Source organism: Ostrea edulis, chromosome 3, assembly GCF_947568905.1.
Source record: "Ostrea edulis chromosome 3, xbOstEdul1.1, whole genome shotgun sequence".
NCBI classification, from domain to species: Eukaryota; Metazoa; Mollusca; class Bivalvia; order Ostreida; family Ostreidae; genus Ostrea; species Ostrea edulis.
In genome coordinates, this window is record NC_079166.1 from 86,443,916 (window position 1) to 86,465,695 (window position 21,780).

General features: G+C 38.5%; 1 protein-coding gene across 3 annotated transcripts in view; it reads left to right on the forward strand.

Annotated features, from left to right (window-relative positions):
• Positions 1–355: 355 nt before the first annotated feature.
• Positions 356–21,780, forward strand: part of LOC125675780 (uncharacterized) — a 113,941-nt gene continuing 92,516 nt past the window's right edge. For all 3 annotated transcript variants that reach the window (XM_056159303.1, XM_056159302.1, XM_056159304.1), the window contains exon 1: positions 356–398. In XM_056159303.1, the coding sequence (XP_056015278.1) occupies positions 365–398 (34 nt within the window). In that variant the 5' untranslated portion in view covers positions 356–364. The remainder of the gene's footprint in view (positions 399–21,780) is intronic.

The following is a 21,780-nucleotide window of genomic DNA, read 5'->3' on the forward strand; positions in this document are numbered from 1 at the left end:
AACGCAACGTTATTTGTGGAAAATATTGACCGCGTCACAAAACAAAACTACGTACACAAAACATAATTTCATGGTATGTCTGTGTTTTTGATAATTTGGATTACATGTATCATCTTATAAATGCGGATTTAAAATTCAGAAGGGGGTATATAATAAATTTATCATTACTACAGTAACTTGATCCGAAGAGTTGGATCACGTCTCGTTGACAGGCGCGGATCATCAGATCAAACTCGACGCTTCGCGTCTCGTGTGATCTGATGATCCGCGCCTGTCAACTCGACGTGATCCGACTCTTCGGATCAAGTTACTGTAGTAATAATATATATATATCACATTCACTTTTTCAGATTTTCAATTATCCATGGCTAAATCCAGATGGAAAACAGATACCTCTGGTAAGTAGCACCTTTTCAGAAGGCATTGCCATTCAATGCAAATATTTACCCGTATATTCAAAGACGGAATAACCAGTTTTAATGAAAAGCAAAGGTTGTGCTTGGTAAAGAAATTGGCACACACATCTTTTTTTAATGATGTTTAGGATTTCATTGAGCGTCATGAACATATTTCATGATATTTTATAAAAATGGTAATGAAAACAGTTTATAATTTAGTTATAGATGCTGTGCAGGGGTATGTCAGAAAAAACATAAATGGTGACAAATATTTGAGAAGAAACCATTTTAATCAGAAAATAAAATAAAGTCGCACACCCTGTGGTATCAATCTTAAAGAAATAACATAGTTACATAATTGCTATCTTGCAAGACAACATTTCTGTTACAAAAAACGTAGTATTCATGTAACCTAAGTTCAAACGCTAGGAGAATTTGTTCTGCGCATGTACAAACATTCGTTGGCCCTGAAGCTGTCTGGAGAAGACGGTCCAAAGTTAAAGTTAATTGTAAAATCAGTTTAAAATTTATATTGAAGATCAGTACGATATTTCAATCACCTTACACGATAAACGTTCGTTAATATTGAACAAAAATCTGAAAAAGGCGGTCCGAAATTCAGGTTGACTGTTAAATGAGTTTAAAATGCATTATCTAGAAACAATTTACCATCATTTAAACAATTTAACATAAAGTACCCCTTTTCGTAGAAAATGAGAACATCACTGGATCAGGATTATAGGTACTGTATTTACAGATAGATGCAACGAAAATGTATATAATATAAGAAAATTGACTAGTACATAAGGTAATAAAGCGAATGTGATGGAACTCTTTCCAAATACTCAAAGACGGAAACACAGTAATGGACATCGTTCATATATGTATGTATGATGTCACGCTCAATTCACGTTAACCTAACGTCCTTAGACGATTATATGGGTTCACATTATATTCGCACAAAATTTTACTCTGTTTGATTGAAGTTTAAATATGTTGTTTGAAGAAGTCCAAGTATGTGATTTTTCAACACCATAATATTAACTGAACTCTATCATACGAATGTTGCCAATCACAGGCTCTTTAAACCACCGTGGAACATGCATTATGCCAACTGTCATAACTATAGACAAGTAACATTGTAAAGATAATAAAGTTATATGATGAAAAGCAAAAAAAAAAAGAAAAAAAAAAGAGTAAATGTAAAAACCAAACAGTTAATAGTTACAAAAATGGCGGACCATGCAACAGAGCCAGTCATGCACTTCGCCCAGGTATAGAGAAGCAAATTTCAAAATGCCACAAGAAAATTAGAATGCACAATGAAAACCACTTCGCTAACTCTCAGGATAATGTAGAGAACAGTCTTAGGTCACCGTCACGCCAGACTGCAGATACTAATATAGTCATGCATACCGGCCAAGTTCAAATATAAGAAACGGGTGTGTACACAATTTCGTAAAGTGAAACGATACTACATCTTATAACTATAAATTCAAAATTATATATTCACAATGGTCGTTTATCCGTGCCCTCGTCACACATTACTAACAAAGTAATTCACAGTACACAAATGTCAACTAATACCACACAGTAACACAGTTCAACCGCGAATGATTACCACAGATAAAGTTTAGTTCCAGTGATTTTTGCACTGATGAGTAAAGTCAATTGGTGTGTTGAATTTAGCAGTAAGCAAATAAAAAAAAGAAAGATTTGTTTGACTATAACATATTATATAAAACTAAGTCTTCATTAGGGTCAGCTACACTGTCGACGAACGTTTTGCAGGTTTTGTTAGATTGGATACGATTACTAAGCTTGTAGATTTTGCCGTGTGTGTTTCCTGTTAGATTATATATGACTGCTTGGCTTGTAGATTTTGCCGTATAAGCCTTCTGTTAGATTGGATACGACTGCTTGGATTGTAGATTTTTCCGTGTGGGTCTTCTCTGTGGGAGGTTGACAAAACACGGACTGTCACGGACTGTTGAAATATGTACGAGGGTTGTTCGAAGAAGTTGTAGACAATGTTAATGATTTTCAAAATACGCATCAAATCCAACAGATTGTTTACCTGGGAAAACTTTTATTTAGTTTACCCAGAAATATAAAATTTGAAATAAGTAATAAGAGAGATAAAAGGGATGTTACTGAAAAATATATACATATCTCCATTGTTGGCGCACATACAAAAATAAGTAGAATACTTTCTTTTTACCTCCGATTTAGATGAAAGCAAATAGTTTCATATCAAGTATATCACATTCAAGTTTATATGGATGGTATCAGTTATCTTTTTCGCGTAATATACTGGTTTTATTACCGCAGGACAGGACTCCATAACAGAGAGAGAATGTATGTCTTTTATAAACGTACCTGTAATGAAATAAGATATTGCACGTCTCATGTTCATTTCCCTAAAGGTGTTGCATGAAAGATCGAAAAATTTAAGTTATTCAAATATATGATAAAACCAGTTGGAACGTATGTCGTGATTCAATATTTTTTGAAAATAAGTTTGAAAGACGTGTATTGACAAAATTAGCCAAAATATTTCGAGTTTAAATCAACCTATAAGCGATTTATATGATTTTTAGCGTTAAAATGGAGGGGTATCCTCGAATTTAAGAAACACTGCCTGCGTGAAACAAAATGTCCAGGGGTCCGTGTTTGTCCAACCATCTATTTTGCATTGCTTGTAGGAGTTATGAGATTGATCACTGTTCGTTATCTTCACCTTGCATTTAGCATCAACATGTTCTTCGAGTTTTCCTCTAAAAAAACCTGTCGCTTTGAAATTTTGTTTCACTAGGGTCTTTTTTGTAAATTTAAAAACATCGAAACGACTTTATTGGTATTATTTTCAACTTCATTGTCCTTTTTAATGTACGGTATACTGCGTGGTTCAGTGGACAAGGTCGTCGACTCTTATATGTAATTTTAAAAGATGGCTTCTATTATTAAAACGACCGGGTTCGACTCCCTCACGAACACATTTTTTGTTCATATTACGTTTTTCATCTAGATTTTTTTTCTTAATTGAAACATGCTTCTAGTTTTTATGAATGTTTCATGTCAAATATGTTTATTATCATCTGTCGAGTTTGAAATAAGCTTCCAACCTGGGCACTATTTAGTTTGTGAACAGGACTCTCAACAAGCACGCCAATAATGCATGCAATACCTGTGTTTTAATAGTCAAGGCTGCTAACGAAAACCTGTATGTTTTTCTAAATGAAAATTATTGACAAAGGCATGGTGCCTTTTACGAAAAACCGTTGTGAATTTTGTAAAGTTTTGGAAGGAAAACTTCAAGGCCAATCAAGGTAAATAACAGTTAAACAGTTTGTGTTTATATGTTTACCGGTAGCAAATTGCTATGATGAATAATTTTTTACAGGTACATGTACTTCAACTAATGTTGAACTTTATTAATGAATATTAAACTTCCCATATTTTGTTTTGTGGCCAGTCATGTACAATTGCCAATTGTTGGTCGTAGAAAATAATACATACGAGTAATGAGCTTTTTGACTGTAGTGGTATAGAATATCAGATATTTGATACACTCGTAACATGTAATCGTATACATTTTATTTGATACTCAGAAAAAAGAAGAAAATTTAATTTTCACGATTTCAAAAAATATCTTTAGACTACATGTATAATGTATTGACACATAAAATGTATTAGGCTTGTAGCTAGTACTGTGGAATCATTCAGGTATTTACATGGCAAATACCCAATGTGCATAAATGTGAATGAGGGTCAGTTCTACGTCACGAGTGCTGGCACGGAGTTCCGATTAAGGAAAATTCCCACTTCGGTACACGACCCTCTTTGCGCGACATGATGACGTCAACAAAATATTATGTAGACCATTGTTTGACCCCACTCAAAGAAACACGAGATGGAAAGCACATTAGGACAGACACATTGTCGTTTTCCTCTTCCAGTTTAATCCAAGAGAATCGCAATAGTATGGACATACGGTAAAAATGGAATGGATTCGAATATTCCGGTGTGCAAACAGCTCAGAAAGCCACAAGTCAATGTGTTTTTAGAGTTTTTAGAGAGCGGAATTCTCCCTATAGGTAACACATATATACATGTTTGAATCGCGTGTACCCAAGTTCAGGTCGTTCTGAGATGTTACATAAAATCCGTAAAAGCATGTAAATCTTATTTTCTTAATCATATACTAGTGTAAACATTCCTCGGTTAAAGCTTTATTGTAGAATATTTCCTATGCTGGTATATGGGCTAAACAACGACGATGTTTATGACGTCACAATGCACTATTTACATCAGTTGCATAGCTTGTCCCGCTTTCAATAAATAGGTGGATCAAAAATATGTAAAGTTAGAATACTTTGATTGAGCTCTGTCCTCGCATGTTAGGTGGTAATATTTCGGAATATTTTGGTCCTGTTATGGATCTAGATACTAATGCCAATATTTTTTGCTTCGCCTTCAAACACGGTCACGCCCTAAGACATATTATCGTATGAAATGTTTAGATACCGTAAATGACTCGAAACAGCCTTATTGCAGTCTTTAACATAGACCAAATTAAATATAAATTCATATTCTGATGAAAATGTCGAACATGGGAATTTTGTAAACAACGAAATGCTGCATTTGTGTGTTACCTGTAAGTCCAGCGTTTTACGCGCCATGTTGTATACATGTTGTCATACTACAATCCTATCTCCAATACATAAGAGTAGTGCAAGGGAGATAACTTTTTTTTAAAAATAACCCCGATCAGTATCGAACTCTGGTGCATTCATATACTGCTTTCCGAATAGTTTTAAACATATTTTCACATTTAACACTATCATTTTTTAGTTTTTAAGTTATATTTATTGCATAGTTTCTGATAAATATTTTCATCATCAACTGAAATTAGGCGGTTTTAATGGGAATATAGAAAAGATGGCACACATATGCTAAACCTGATATTTTTGTAAATAACTGTCTCTGTGGATACTGAGTGCATTGTATGCTAAAAAATAACCTAACATTTACTTTTTAGTCACTTTTAAAGTAAATCATCAGATATGACTATGCCACTTTTTTTCTCGATTTTACATGATTCTTACAGAGACTGGTTCTCAACAGTCCCATTACGTTATAAATCAGTTTTACAATAAGGATCGAACTAAATCGAACACCAATATGGATTATTATAAAACATTTTCTTTTTTCCATTTCATGAAAATTATATCATAAAGAAATGTCCATCTTAAATACTAGTATAGCATGCATTTATACTTATTTAGAAAAGTGTTCCAATATTTTATTATTTCTTTTACTTAGCAATTGCAGGAAATTATTGAACATTTTGGTTTGATATGTTAATAGTACTATCATAACTTGTATATCGATACAACATCATTACAAGCCAAGCCTAGCCATTCTCGGTACTTTAAGTACTTTGATTCTTTTTCGCACATTTGCTTCCATGGCAATTAGATTTTGGAACGCAATCCGCAGTTCACTATTCGCAATTCAATAGAGAATTGCATTCCAGAATGCAGTTTGCAATTCAAATTTATATATGCATAAAACAACACCACACTGGAATTATAAGGATGGGGTGTCAGTTACCAACCCCAAACACTGTGATGAAATGGTGATGCTAGTCTCTCTTGTTACGGAGATCCGCCCCTCCAATTTTTATGCATAACGCATTACACTAAGTGAATAAACATCGGGTTCGGAATCATCGAAGACCCCTATCCCGGGGACTGAAATTTTGGGGATAGGGTATTAGTGATCCTCTCCGACCACTGTGAAGAAATAGTGATGGCACTCTCACTAGTTACGGATATCTGCTCCTCCACTTTTTTTTGAATTAACGCATTACACTTAGTGAATAAACATCGGGTTCGGTATCATCGAAGACTCCTACCCCAGGGACTAATTTTTTTTGAGTAGGCTATTAGTGGTCCTCTCCCACCACTATCAAGAAATGGTGATGTTGCTCTATCTAGTTACGGAGAACCAACCCCCCCCCAGGATTTTTATGCATAATGCATTACACTAAGTGAATAAACATCGGGTTCGGAATCATCGAAGACCCCTACCCCGGGGACTGAAATTTTGGGGTAGGGTATTAGTTGTCCTATCCCACGACTATGAAGAGATGGTGATGTTACTCTCTCTAGTTGCGGAGATCCGCCCCTCAACTTTTTATACATAATGCATTACACTAAGTGAGTAAACATCGGGTTCGGAATCATCGAAGACTCCTACCCCGGGAACTGAAATTGTGGAGGAAGGGTATTAGTCGTCCATTGCCAACACCGTAAAGAAATGGTGATGGTACTCTCTCTAGATAATGAGATCCGTCCGTCCACTTTATACATAACCCATTACACTAAGTGAATAAGCATCGTGTTCAGAATAATCGAATACCCCTACCCCGGGGACTGAAATTTTGGAGGAAGGGTACTAGTGGTTCTCTCCCACCATTGTGATGAAATGGTGGTGATACTCTTTCCAGTTATTGATAGCCGCTCCTCCAACTTTTTTAAATAACGCATTACACTTAGTGAATAAACATCGGGTTCGGTATCATCAAAAACCCCGACCCCGGGGACTAAAATTTTTGGGGTAGCGTATTTGAAGTCCTTTCCCACCACTATGAAGAAATGGTGATGTTACTCTCTTTAGTTACGGAGATTCGACCCTCCAAATTTTATGCATGATACATTACACTAAGTGAATAAACATCGGGTTCGGAATCATCGAAAACCCCTACCCCAGGGACTGAAAATTTTGGGGGAAGGGTATTAGTTGTCCTTCACCACCATTGTGAAAAAATAATGATGGTACTCTCACTAGTTACGGAGATCCGCTCCTCCATATTTTTTTAATAACGCATTACACTTTGTGAATAAACATCGGGTTCGGCATCATCGATGACCCCTACCCCGGAGACTGAAATTCTGGGGAAGGTTATTAGTGGCCCTCTCCCACCACTATGAAGAAATAGTGATGTTACTCTCTCTAGTTACGGAGATCCGACCCTCCAATTTTTATGCATAATGCAATACACTAAGTGAAGAAATATCGGGTTTGGAATCATCGAAGACTCCTACCCCGTGGAGTGAAATTTTGGGGTAGTGCATTAGTGGTCATCTCCCACCACTATGAAGAAATGGTGATGTTACTCTCTCTAGTTACGGAGATCCGCCCCTCAATTTTTTTTATACGTAATGCATTACACTAAGTCAATAAACATCGGGTTCGGAATCATCGAAGACTCCTACCCCGGGAACTAAAATTTTGGAGGAAGGGTATTACTCGTTTATTGCCATCACTGTGAAGAAATGGTGTTGCTACTATCTCTAGATACTGAGATCCGCCCGTCCACTTTTAATACATAACTTATTACACTAAGTTAATAAGCATCGGGTTCAGAATCATCGAATACCCCTACCCCGGGGACTCAAATTTTGGGGGAAGGGTATTAGTGGTCCTCTCCCACCATTGTGTTGAAATGGTGATGGTACTATCTCCAGTTATGGATATCCGCTCCTCCAACTTTTTTAAATAACGCATTACACTTAGTGAATAAACATCGGGTTCGATATCATTGAAAACCCCTACCCCGGGGACTGAAATTTAGGGGGTAAGGTATGAGTTGTCCCTGTCCACCACTATGAAGAAATGGTGATGTTACTGTCTCTAGTTACGGAGATCCGACCCTCCAATTTTTATGCATAATGCACTACACTAAGTGAATAAACATCGGGTTCGGAATCATAGAAGAACCCTACCCCGGAGAATGAAATTTTGGGGTTAGGGTATTAGTCGTGCTCTCCCACCACTATGAAGAAATTGTGATGTTATCCTCTTTAGTTATGTAGATACGACCCTCAAATTTTTATGCATGATACATTACACTAAGTGAATAAACATCGGGTTCGGAATCATCAAAGATCCCTACCCCAGGGTCTAAAATTTGGAGGAAGGGTATTACTGGTCCTTCAGCACCATTGTCAAGAAATAGTGATGGTACTCTCTCTCGTTATGGATATCTGCTCCTCCAACCTTTTTTTAAATAACGCATTACAGTTAGTCAATAAACATCGGGTTCGGAATCATCGAAGTTCCCTACCCCGGGAACTGAAATTTTGGATGGAGGGTATTAGTGGTCCTCTCCCACCACTATAAAGAAATGGTGATTTTACTTTTTCTAGTTACGGAGATCCCACCCAAAGTGAATAAACATCGGGTTGGAATCATCAAAGACTCCTACCCCTGGGACTGAAATTTTGGGGGTAGGGTAGTAGTGGTCCTCTCTCACAACTATGAAGAAATGGTGACGTTACTCTCTCTAGTTACAAGGATCCGCCTCTCTAATTCTTATGCATAACTCAATACACTAAGTGAATAAACATCGGGTTTGGAATCATCGAAGACCCCTTCCCAGGGGAATGAAACTTTGGGGAAAGGGTATTAGTGATGCTATCCCACCACTATGAAGAAATAGTGACGAAATTCTCTATAGTTACGGAGATCCGCCCCTCCTATTTCCATGCATACATGTAACACATTACACTAAGTGAATAAACATCGGGTTCGGAATCATCTGGAATTTTGAGCATAGGGTATTAGTGGTCCTCTCCTACCACTGTATAGAAATAGTGACGGGACTCTCACTAGCTACGGAGATCTGCTCCTCCAACTTTTTTTGAATACCACATTACACTTAGTGAATAAACATCGGGTTCAGTATAATCGATGACCCCGACCCGGGGACTGAATTTTTTTGGGTAGGGTATTAGTGGTCCTCTCCCACCACTATGGAGAAATGGGGATGTTACTCTCTCTAGTTACGGAGACCCGACCCTCCAGTTTTTATGCATAATGCACTACAGTCCCTGAAACGTTCTTCTTTCCCACTTGAACGGTGAGCGAATGGTGAACGCACGGTGAGGGAACGGTGAACGCACGGTGAGGGAACGGTGAACGAATGCAGAGCGAACGGTGAACGAACGCTGAGCGAACGGTGAACGAACGCAGAGCGAACTGTGAATGAACGCAGAGCGAACGGTGAACGCAATTTGGTGAACGGTGAGCGAACGCAGCGTGCAAAGTGAACGGTGAACGAACGCTGAGCGCACGCTGAACGCAGAATGATCTATTTACTCGGAATGTTTCGGATTTTTACCTGGGATTTTACTTATTTCATAATCAAGTAATAAAATACAGTTACATGTATATTTCATCAATTAATAAACCGGAATCGTGATACAGCATATTTTACTGTTCTGGATATATTCAATGTAATATATTTTTGTACAAGTACCGAGTATACATGTATATATTTCATGAAATCATCGCAAATTTTACATTAATACACGCAACAATCATACACAAACAAAAGCAAATTTCGTATGAACATCGTGTATACCATTACATGTACCGAAACATTTAATACATGGGTATAATATATAAACAATGCATGTGAAAAGGAAAACACTATAGTCTACATGTGTAGTGACATTTAGAATTAACAGGTGTGCATGTATGACTTCAAACTTTACGAGTTCGATCGTTTGGGATATCTGTAATTAACAAACACCCCCGAAGGAATCAAGATAGATGCAGTAAACAAACAATACGGACGGTATACCCTGTGTCAACACCTCAACACTCCTAACAGTATTAAATATTCCTACTTACATTTTGTGTCATTCATTTATCGCAGCAACATCGACCCGAGGAAATAATCAGTACAAAACTTTCTATTTTTGTTATTGATGTGACCATAGATTGCTGTTAGATCGTGCAATATTTGTATATATTTGATGTAGATAAAACTGTTTATAATACTGAACTACCCGTAGAATGTTTGAAGGCTAATGCAGAAACGTACCAGATAAACAATTACATCTATGCATTAAGGACAAATGTTACAAAAATTTCAAATTTGATAAGAGTAGAAAATATCAGTTTATTGACAATGTCTTTCATACATATAGGCGTAAAAATAGCTATATCAGTTTAACATACGGTACAATGTACATTATGTAGCATTGTTTGTTTGCTTTTACTTTTCAAAGTAGGGGGGGGATGACTTGTTTAAAGCTCTTGTCAAGCAATGCAAAATAATTATAATAATTTGTACCCGAACTTGTAAATGCTAAATTGTGAACACAGGGGAAGAGGTTTTCATTACCTGAAACTGCCTTATTTTTTGTACTTGGGTTAAATTCATAACGACAAGCTCTTATATTCGTCTCCCATTTAGAATTGTTTTTAAATGAAGCTCAAATGAACCTTTTGGCATTCACAGTTGATAATCCTGACATTTTGTACTTCAAAATTAAATTTCTGATATAGTAAGAAAGTATCCTTCCACTCTTACGCACACGTTCAATTTTGATTTTCGCCTTGCTATCAAGATTGGTCCTTTCACTTTGGTGTTCCGAATGACAATGAAGAGACTGAACGATGAACGAACGGTGAGCGCACGTTCAACGCTTTGTGAACGGTGAACGAACGGTGAGCGCACGCTGAACACAAAACTGTGAACGAAGAGCGCACGGTGAACGCACGGTGAACGAACAGTGAACGCAGGGTGAGCGTACGGTGAACGAACGGTGAGCGAACAGAAAAATGATAAAGTAGAACGTCTCAGGGACTGTACACTAAGTGAATAAACATTGGGTTCGGAATCATCAAAGACCCCTACCCGGGGACTGAAATTTTGAGGATAGGGTATTAGTAGTCCTCTCCCACCACTGTGAAGAAATAGTGCTGCTACTCTCACTTTTTACGGAGATCCACTCCTCCATTTTTTTAAATAGCGCATTGTACTTAGTGAATAAACATCGGGTTCGGTATCATCGACGACCTCTACCCCGGAGACTGAAATTCTGGGGAAGGGTATTAGTGGCCCTCTCCCACCACTATGAAGAAATGGTGATGTTACTATCCCAAGTTACGGAGATCCGACCCTCCAATTTTTATGCATATTGCATTACATTAAGTGAATAAACATCGGGTTGGCATCATCGAAGACTCCTACCCCGGGGACTGAAATGTTGGGGGTAGGGTACTAGTGGTCCTCTCTCACAACTATGAAGAAATGGTGATGTTACTATCTCTAGTTACAAAGATTCGCCCCTCAACTTTTTATGCATAATGCATTACACTAAGTGAATAAACATCGGGTTCGGAATCATCGAAGACCCCCTACCCCGGGGAATGAAATTTGGGGGTAAGGGTATTAGTGGTCCTCGCCCACCACTATGAAGAAATGGTGATGTTACTCCCCCTAGTTACGGAGACCCGACCCTCCAATTTTTAGGCATAATGCACTACACTAAGTGAATTAACATCGGTTTCGGAATCATAGAAGACCCCTACCCCGGGGACTGAAATTTTGGGGATAGGTATTAGTGGTCCTCTCACACCACTATGAAGAAATTCTTATGTTAATTTCTGTAGTTACGGAGATCCGCCTCTGCAATTTTTATGCATAATGCATTACACTAAGTGAATAAACATTGGGTTCGGAATCATTGAATACCCCTACCCCAGGGACACAATTTTTGGGGGTAGGGTATTAGTGGTCCTCCCCCACAACTGTGAAGAAATGGTGATGTTACTCTCTCTAGTTACGGAGACCCGACCCTCCAATTTTTAGGCATAATGCACTACACTAAGTGAATAAACATCGGTTTCAGAATCAAAGAAGACCCCTACCCCGGGGACTGAACTTTTGGGGATAATGTATTAGTGGTCCTCTCCCACCACTATGAAGAAATGGTTATGTTAATTTCTGTAGTTACGGAGATCCGTGCCTCCAATTTTTATGCATAACGCATTACACTAAGTGAATAAACATTGGGTTCGGAATCATTGAATACCCCTACTCCAGGGACTCAATTTTTGGGGGTAGGGTATTAGTGATCCTCCCCCACAACTGTGAAGACATGGTGATGGTACTATTACTCGTTATGGAGATCCGCTACTCCAACTTTTTTGAATAACGTATTACACGTAGTGAATAAAAATCGGGTTCGGAATCATCGACGACCCCCTACCATGAGGACTGGACATTTGGGGGTAGAGTATTAGTGGTCCTCTCCCACCACTGTGAAGAAATGGTGATGGTGCTCTTACTAGTTATGAAGATGCATCCCTCCATCTTTTGGTGATTAAAGATCGGGCTTGGAATCAACGAATACCCTTACCCCAGGGACTGAAATTCTTGGGGGTAAGGTATTAGTGGTCCACTCCTACTACTGTAAAGAAATGATGATGGCACTCTCTCTGATTACGGAGATCCGCCCCTCCATTTTTTATGCATAATTCATTACACTTGAATAAACATCGGGATTGGAATTATCAAAGACCCCTATCCCATTTTGGGGGTCGGGTATTAGTAGTCCACTCCCACCATTGTGAAGATTTGTTGAAAATACTTTTGATAGTTACGTATCCTACCCTCCTATTCTTATTCATAATGCAATGCACTTCATGAATAAGCATTGGGTTCGGAATCATTGAAGACGCCTACCCCGTTGCCTAGTACTATCATTTACCGCCCTCAGTTTGATGCCTTAGGGGTGCCACCTTGGGCCTTCGAAGGTTATGGTCTCCTTTCATACCTCTCTTATAAATGGTTGTAGGGTATTGAAATAAAACAAAACTGATAAAGGACTAGACAGCAATGAAGTCAAGCATATAGAACCTTTGAAAGGGTCACATAGGGCTTTAACGGCAATATTGAGCTCACTCGAAAATTCTTGAATTTACATGTAGGGTGATAATTTCATGTAGGGTCATAGTGATGGCCAATGACAACTTAATCTTTGAAGAATCCACAAAGGAGTATGCAGGCAAGGAGGGGACCCCCAAAGCTATCGTTTTCCGTTCTCAGTTTGGGGCTGTAGGTGTACCCCCTTTGGACTTTTCAGACCCCTCTAATAATTGAATATTGGGTGATGAATGAAATGAAAGCGGATAGACGGGTAGAGAACAACAAGGTAAAACACAGATAATCCTTTTTTGGGTCACATAGGCCTTAAAGTACAATTGAACTCAATTGAAAATTCCTAATTTTATATAATGCAGGGTCATAATGAAGGCTAATAACAACTTCATCTTTGAAGAATCCGCTAAATGAGTATGTAGACAAGTAAGGGGATCCCTAAGGTTATCATTTTCGGCCCTTACTTTAGGGCTGTGGGGGTACCACCTGGGGTCTTGCAAAGGTGGGCCCACTTTTCATACCTTTCTAATAATTGACTATAGGGTGTTGGAATAAAACAAAAGCCATAAAGGGTAAAGAACAATGACGTTAAACATATAGAACCCATACAAGGAGTCACATTACCCGGGACCTCGTAAAGGTGGGGCCACTTTTCAGACCTCTCTAATAATTGAATATTTGGTAATGAAAGAAAACCAAGCTGATAGACGGATACAGATACAGAACAACAAAGTCAAACATATACAACATTTTAATGGTCACATAGGCCTATCAGGAAAATTTAACTTACCTGAAAGTTCTTGATTTTACATCATGGGGGGTCATAATGAAGTCTACCCCAGTACATGTAATAACAAATTAATCTTTGAAGAGTACGCAAAAGCAGTGTACAGGCAAGGAAGGGGATCCCTCGGACTCTCATTTTCCGCTCTCAGTTTTGGACTGATGGGGTACAAGCTTACGCCTCGATCTCAAGGTCTGGTCAACATTTCAGACTTTTCTTATGTTTGAATATTGGGTGATGAAAGAAAACAATTTTGATATAAGGATAGAGGGCAACGAAGTCAGAATATAGAACCCTTCTAAGGGGTCAAATAGGCCTATAAGGGTAATTAAGCTCACCCCAAAGTTCATGATTTTCCATCATGTAAGATCATATGTAAGGAAGACTAATAACAACTTAATCGTTGAAGTGTCCACAAAAAGAGTATAAGAGGTATGAAGGGGAAATCCTAGGAATTTTTTTCGACCCACAGTTTGCTACTGCTGGGGTCCCACCTTGGGCCTTCCGAGTCTCGGTCCATTTTCAGAGCTTTTTAAAGATTAATTATGGGGTACTCTAACTCCAGCCCACGGAGTTATCTCCATGGGGGATAGCAAAGTATTTGTTTATCTGCAGTAAGCTGGTCTGCCGCCATTTTGTCGGAGTTTTTCAGTTGAGTTTATGTTATTCAATTTGAATTAAAATGAGGTTTAGTAATTGTTTTAGACAGATAGAATTAATTATTTAGATATTTTGTAATAAAACTTGTCTATGGATGAGGTATCTTCTTTGTTTGGCTTGTGGCCCTCTCCGGATGCCCCAGCGATAGCGCGACATAACCCCGTATCCCTGTACTTTCACATGCGTAGGTTGGGAGGCAATGTAGGATTTAGTTTAGACAACCCATAGAGTGGAAGTGCCCGTGGCGGTATGATAGACCCTGCGTGATTATTTCTCTCCGTCCTTGCCTTTTTCTTTGAGAGAGGGGTGGAAGGTTTAGGGGTGGCAATTGTAGGGGTGAGGTTTACTGGTCCCCAGTTCATTTTTCAGGAGATTGACAGTTTATATTTTAGATGGGGATCCATAGTGTAGGTGCGACTCCGCGGATAACTTGATTAGTTTCGCTTCGCCTAAGAAAAGTTCTAGTTTTAGGGACTTAGATAGGTTGACTGACGACTACTCGTCTCCCATGGAGGAGGGGGTCAGTTATGTCCGATATCCCAGCTAGGCCTACTACGACTATACAGTCGTGGGTCACATATCCAGTTCTGCCATCCTCCCAGAATATCATACCCCAATCACCGCATCCCTTCATTCCAGTGTTGGAGAGATCAGTCCAATCCCCTCACCTATAGGTTGATGACCAGACCCCAAGCCAGTACGATCACGGTTTGTATCAGGGGTTCTTGTCATCGCCAGCATATCCCTACACCAAGGCCGTATCCCATAGATGCTCTATTGTTGGTGCCGGGGTTATTCTTGGAACTCACCAGGTCTGAAGTCCCCCCATTGTCCTGATCTCAAAGGATCCTCTGGTCCTTTACCATGCAGTACAACATCCCAAAAGCTACGCATTCCATTTCCTTGACTCTAGGTCTGGGGGAGTGCCCATTACATCTAATCATTGGTATCCAACGTGGTGTGTGGATATGTGGGCACATATATGCACCACACCGTTGCTATGACTGTCATATATCATTAGCAAGGGTCATTTGCTCTTTTTCAGGCACAGCCTGGTGCCACTGTTTATAGGGGGTGTAGAAGGGTTAGAGTAGCCAACGTTCCGCCCCAGTTACATTTAGATGAACCAAAATCACAAACGCTTTTCTCTAGGCGTTCCGCCCGTGGGCTAGGCCAAGTACCCCACACCCCCGTCCAGGTCACCGGTACTCTTATGCAGGGGAATACGTGATTGGCAAGGGTAGAAACGCGCCTAGGTACACGGATCTGCGGTATGGTGGGGAATCTACTTGCAAAATTCTTCTTCCACAAGATTGTTCGGCTAGCTTGCAATCAACAATTGGAGCATCACAATCGATTCTACTTCTCCTTAAATGACACTTCGAGCGACTATTACACCTTGTTGTTGGAGATGAACGATAACCTCTCACTGGCTGAGATCTTGAGACGTTTCGAGAAGCGCTTCAAATCGACAATGCATACATCAGATGAATTTCCAATCAGTTTCTCAGTGTGGGAGAATCGCTGAACCAATGGGCGGACCGGGTCCTCATCTTAGCGATACATGCTTTTCCATTTGTGCCTGATGTGCATTCACATTTCGTTGCTCGGCTGTTTTATAGTCGAGGATGGAGATGCAGTTTTGTACGCCCTGGGTGGTAGATCTAAGACTGTAAAGGAAGCTACATGTATGGACAGGATGCAGTACTACTAGTGTTCCCGAAAAACCAAGTCAATTTAATCCCATGAAGGAAATGAGGATGGTAGTCCAGGAGGAGGTCCAGCAACCGGTGGGAACAACGTCATTGAAGGATTTAAGGGACATGTCTGAGAAATGAGGAACTGTAGAAGGAACTGTGGGGCAGAATCCTTCCCCCAGATGTACCATTCATCACAGCAGGGCATGAACAGAAACCATCCGGTGCTTCACGTGTGGGGCTGCTATCTATTTCAAGAGGGGCTGACCGTAGCTCAATTGGAAGGATGCACCCAGAAGGCAATGATAGAGCCCAGGAAGAATTCCGAGGCAGGGAGCGACGATCAATCCACCGTTGGCTAAAGAGGGGTCTATCCAAGGGGATGTATGGATGCTGACACCAGAGCGCTCTTTGCAAAGGCCCACGATATTGGTATCAGACACTGCCAAAGCAAAAAAAGCTCATTGCACGAGTCATCTGGGAAAAGGGACAACCATGAACTCAATTGTGTGCGTCATTTAAAGAACAACAAGATCCGAGTCCGATTCCTGGAGGCACCCTAGGGAAAGGAGGAATCTGGATACTAAATCATTGGGTGGGAAGACGATGTTTAACGCCTTCTCCATGGATGAGTCATGTGTCCCAGACAGGTTCGAATTCCCATAAGATATTGCAGTGCCAGAGTTGAAAGGGTTTGGAGAAAGGGACCTGAAGTATTAACCAGAACAGATGTCACCTGTTCAGGAGGAGGACGTGGATAATGAGACGCATGAGAAATGCCCGACAGCAGCGAACGGAGGGAGTTTCTTAACCAGAGGAGAAAAATGGGTTAGAGATGGTTTTAATACCCTACCCCCAAAATTTCAGTCCCCGGGGGTAGGGGTCTTCGATGATTCCGAACCCGATGTTTATTCATTTAGTGTAATGTGTTATGCATGAACATTGGAGGGGCGGATCTCCGTATCTAGAGAGAGTAACATCATTATTTCTTCATAGTGGTGGGACAAAATCACTAATACCCTTCCCCCAAACTTCCAGTCCCCTTGGTAGGGGTCTTCGATGACTCCGAACCGGATGTTTATTCACTTAGTGTAATGCATTATGCATAAACATTGGAGGGTCGGATCTCTGTAACTATAGAGAGTAACATCACCATTTCTTCATAGTGGTGGGAAAGGACCACTAATACTTTACCCCCAAAATGTCAGTCCCCGGGGTAGGGGTCTTCGATGATACCGAACCCGGTGTTTATTCACTTCGTGTAATGCGTTATTTGAAAAAAGTATCTCTGGAACTAGTGAGAGTATCATCACTTGTTCTTCACAGTGGTGAGAGAGGACCACTAACACCCTATCCCCAAAATTTCAGTCCCCGGGGTAGGGATCTTCGATGATTCCGAACCCGATGTTTATTCACTTAGTGTAACACGTTATGCATAAAAATTGGAGGGGCGGATGTCCGTAACTAGAGAGGTTACCATCACCATCTCTTCACAGTGTTTGGGGTTGGTAACTGGGACCCCATTCTTATAATTCCACTGTGGTGTTGCTTTATGCATATATAAATTTGAATTGCGAACTGCGTTCTAGAATGCGAATAGTGAACTGCGCACTGCGTTCCAAAATCTAATTGCCTTCTCGCATATGTTCCGACCTGTGTCATACAGTTTACAGTACATGGAGTTACCAAATGTCAATCTTCCTTATATGGGGGGAGGGTATTTTTCGCAAACAGTGATCGATTATAACAGCTAGCACCAGAATAATGTACATGTATATGTATGTAAGTGGAACAAAAATGTGTCTCCATCATGAGAAACTTGCAATGTAAATAAAAACAATAAAGCATCATTTGTATGAATGTAAATTTGTTAAACATATTTAGGAGAAAATTAGCTCCTTCTTTAAGTTTTATATTGCATGGGAAATTATTGTACTGAAATCGGCGAAAACAAAAACAATATCTCTGAATAACCTTATATACTTTGTAAGTATTTTCAGAATAATGTATATGTAAGTAAATGGAACAAAGATGCGTTTCCATCATAAGAAAGTTGCAATGTAAATAAAAACAATAAAGCATCGTTTGTATGATGCATATTTAGGAGAAAATTGGCTCCTTCTTTAAATTTTATATTACATGGGAAATTATTGTACTGAAATCAGCGAAAACAAAAACAATATCTCTGAATAACCCTTGTAAGTTTTTCTATATATAAATAAAAAAAAATGAAATGCAACTTATTGAAGAAAATGTTGGAGCAAGATATTCTGTGTAAATTTAAAAATGAACTTTCTAATCCATAGTAATTATTTCATTTTTATCTAAATCCTAATACTAATGATTTATTTTCATGGAATTCATCGTTCAGTTGACAAAAGAAAAAGATTTAATGCTTAAAAAAACCTCGTAGTTTTGTAATAATAATGCGATAGTCTTTAATGTAAATATGTAGTTGAAATTGATCGAGATCATGATCAAACAGTAAACTGTAAGTTAACTTAGAATAATTCCTAAAAATAATTCCTAAGATAATGAAAACAAACACAATATATTCCAGATATATATTCATTGGGTTAAATTAAAGTAAAATCATCTACGAACAGTGGTTAAATTGCATTAAATTATGAAATTTTACAAGCGTACTCTTAAGTACTCTATCGTACTCTAGTGTACTCTGTTTATTAAAACCGATAGAATAATACTTCTTACGTTTCCCAAGCAGGGGCATGGTAAAATGGCGGAAAATAAACACTTTCTTGTATATCGAGCAAGTTGAATAATATATTTTGTTAATATCAGATCTATGTTATTTTTTTCCGAAACCGAACATCCGGAAATGGCGATATTAACCGTAAAAATAATATATACACGGTGTGACCGTCGGACCGAGCGAAGCATGATATGGTCATTGGCGTGTCCCAAGTGATAGTCATAATTCTGTTCAGTACGGTACGTAAATTACAATTGATTTAAAAATATGTATTTATGAAACTCCCCTTGCACTAAGGGGAATATCTATGAGGATAATTACAGGATCCGCCTATTCCTTTAACGCGGAGAATATAGCACCAGCCGACGTAAACCGTGCATAGTGACGTCAGATGTAGCCTCGACTTTTTTCTTCGTCTTTCAAACAAGAAATTATAAACAATTTAATTCATTTCAAAATGTATATTATTTATGACATTTTCCTTCCACTAAACGCCCAATAACATCTAACTATTAGGGGGATATACGAGGATAACAGTTCTACAGGATCCGCCTATTCATTTAAAGCGGGGAATATAACGCCAGCCGACGTAAATCATGCATTGTGACGTCACATTAAGGCTCGACATTTTTCTCTTTCAAATCAAACAATTATAAACAACAATACACCCCGTTTGCAATTTAAAAGACAGTTAAAACAAAACAAAATTAACCAATAAATTCAAAGTGGTAAAAAGTAAGCGTAAATATATCGTATATTTTTATTTAAAGAAACTCATGAACTCGTTCATCTATTTAGTCGTATTACTGTTTTTCTATTTGATGATTGGCTAAAGACTGTAACAATAATAATCATACCATTCATTTTTAACAAACTGGGTGTTTTAATTACAAATTGCACGTCAGTCTTGTATTTTTGGCATTCAAAATTAAAACACGAATAACTGTAGAAGCAACTAATGAACAAAGCATAATGGCGGCGCCCATATGGATCACAAAATTTTCACTGAACGTATATAGAGATTATCTGTTTTCATTTGCAGATTTTCTCAATTTTTATTTTACGTATACGTGTTACCTTTAGAGCCTTGCTTCGCGGACGGGCCTTCGGCCCGTCCGAGCTTCGCTCGGTATAATAAGCCTTCAAAATAGATATCCGGTTTTGAGAGACGTGCAGTGCGACGACCTAACGTCGAAAGATGAAAATGTTCATTGGAGTTTGAGATTAGGATTGTGTTTAAGCCTTATCAATATGCATTTTTGCACAATATTTCTGAATTGTCAATATACATTAGGTCTATATCCGATTTTTACAGTCCAGCGGATAGAGAACTTCTATATATCGTCTGTTTTCTTTGGTGAAAAATTAAAAAGTTGTTGTAGATAATTTTTTTGTTTTAATGTCGTTCTTGACATATCTAACGTTATATGCACTTCACTTCAAATAGTCAACATTTCTCGAAAGAGAATACCCTAACATCAAGTATTATTTCCAAACATAGACTTGACACAATCAATAATCCCCCCCCCCCCCCCAATACAATCATTTATCAGTGCAAGAGATGTACGTAACTTGCACTAATAATAATAAAAAAAAAACCAAATACATACAAGCAGGCATGTATTATTTCTTCAAGTATTTTCTAATACATGATATAACAAATATATACTTTTAGATCTCTAGAGACACCATCAGTTTTCTGGTCAAACATTAGTGACAAATTCTTTTACAGTTGCCTACTGAAAATGCAAAAAAAAAAAGGTTTCTTCTAAATATCACAAAATATGATCTTTTCTTATACAAAGAAATAGGTCCAATAACGTTTTTAAAATATCTTGTTTTGTTAAAAATCAGTAGTTGCAGGGGTCTTTGCCCTGGACCCAGTGCATTGGTGGATCTAGAGTGGGTCCGGACCCCCCCCCCCCCCCTGGAATTTGCAAAAATAAAAAAATTTTACAATATAATGATTTATAAGAAAAATGAGTTGACTGTTATTATATAAAGTTCGACCACGCCTGGAAAAAAAATTATGGATCCGCGCCTACAGTGTCTTCGATGGCCCTACCCCCTTTTGGATCCGCCACTGCTCTTTAATTCAAACATCCTAGGCGCAATTCTACTTGTGCACAGATCAAGTATTTTTTTATTTGGGGAGGGGGGTGTTAATTACAAACCTACGTGTACATGTATACCAGGGGTCCAAAATTTGGTATTCAATTCAGAATCTGCATTTAAAAAAATACCCACAAGAACACAAATAGTGTACATTCTAAAAACGAAAAAAATGGGGGGGGGGTCCAGTCATGTGCTTGCATTTTTCTCATTCCTATCTTTTTTATTGCAAAATTTATTTCTCAGACATCTTTGCTTGCTAGTTATTCACATGCAAAAAAAAAAACCCAACAAAAACAAGAGACGCGTGGGCCGCATCGCTTACACAAGTCACCGTGCCGTTATTCAGCTGTTGTGATAAAAAAAAATTGACCTAAAAAAATCACAACATACTGAAAATGAATTCACACAACACAGATACTTAGTATGCCTCAACACCAATATCATTAGCATGATCTTGCTGTTCTGGATAGGACCAAAGTCACAAGGTCATAGATTATGATATGAAATGAAAGACCTTGCCATAAGAAATATCTACAAAATATGAAAGCTTAAATAGTTTAGGAGATATATGAATAGGTAAGATTTTAATTAAAAGTAGGTCAAATTTCAAGATCATACACTAAGGTATAAAAAGGTCTTGTCATAAAGAATCTATATACAAAACATGA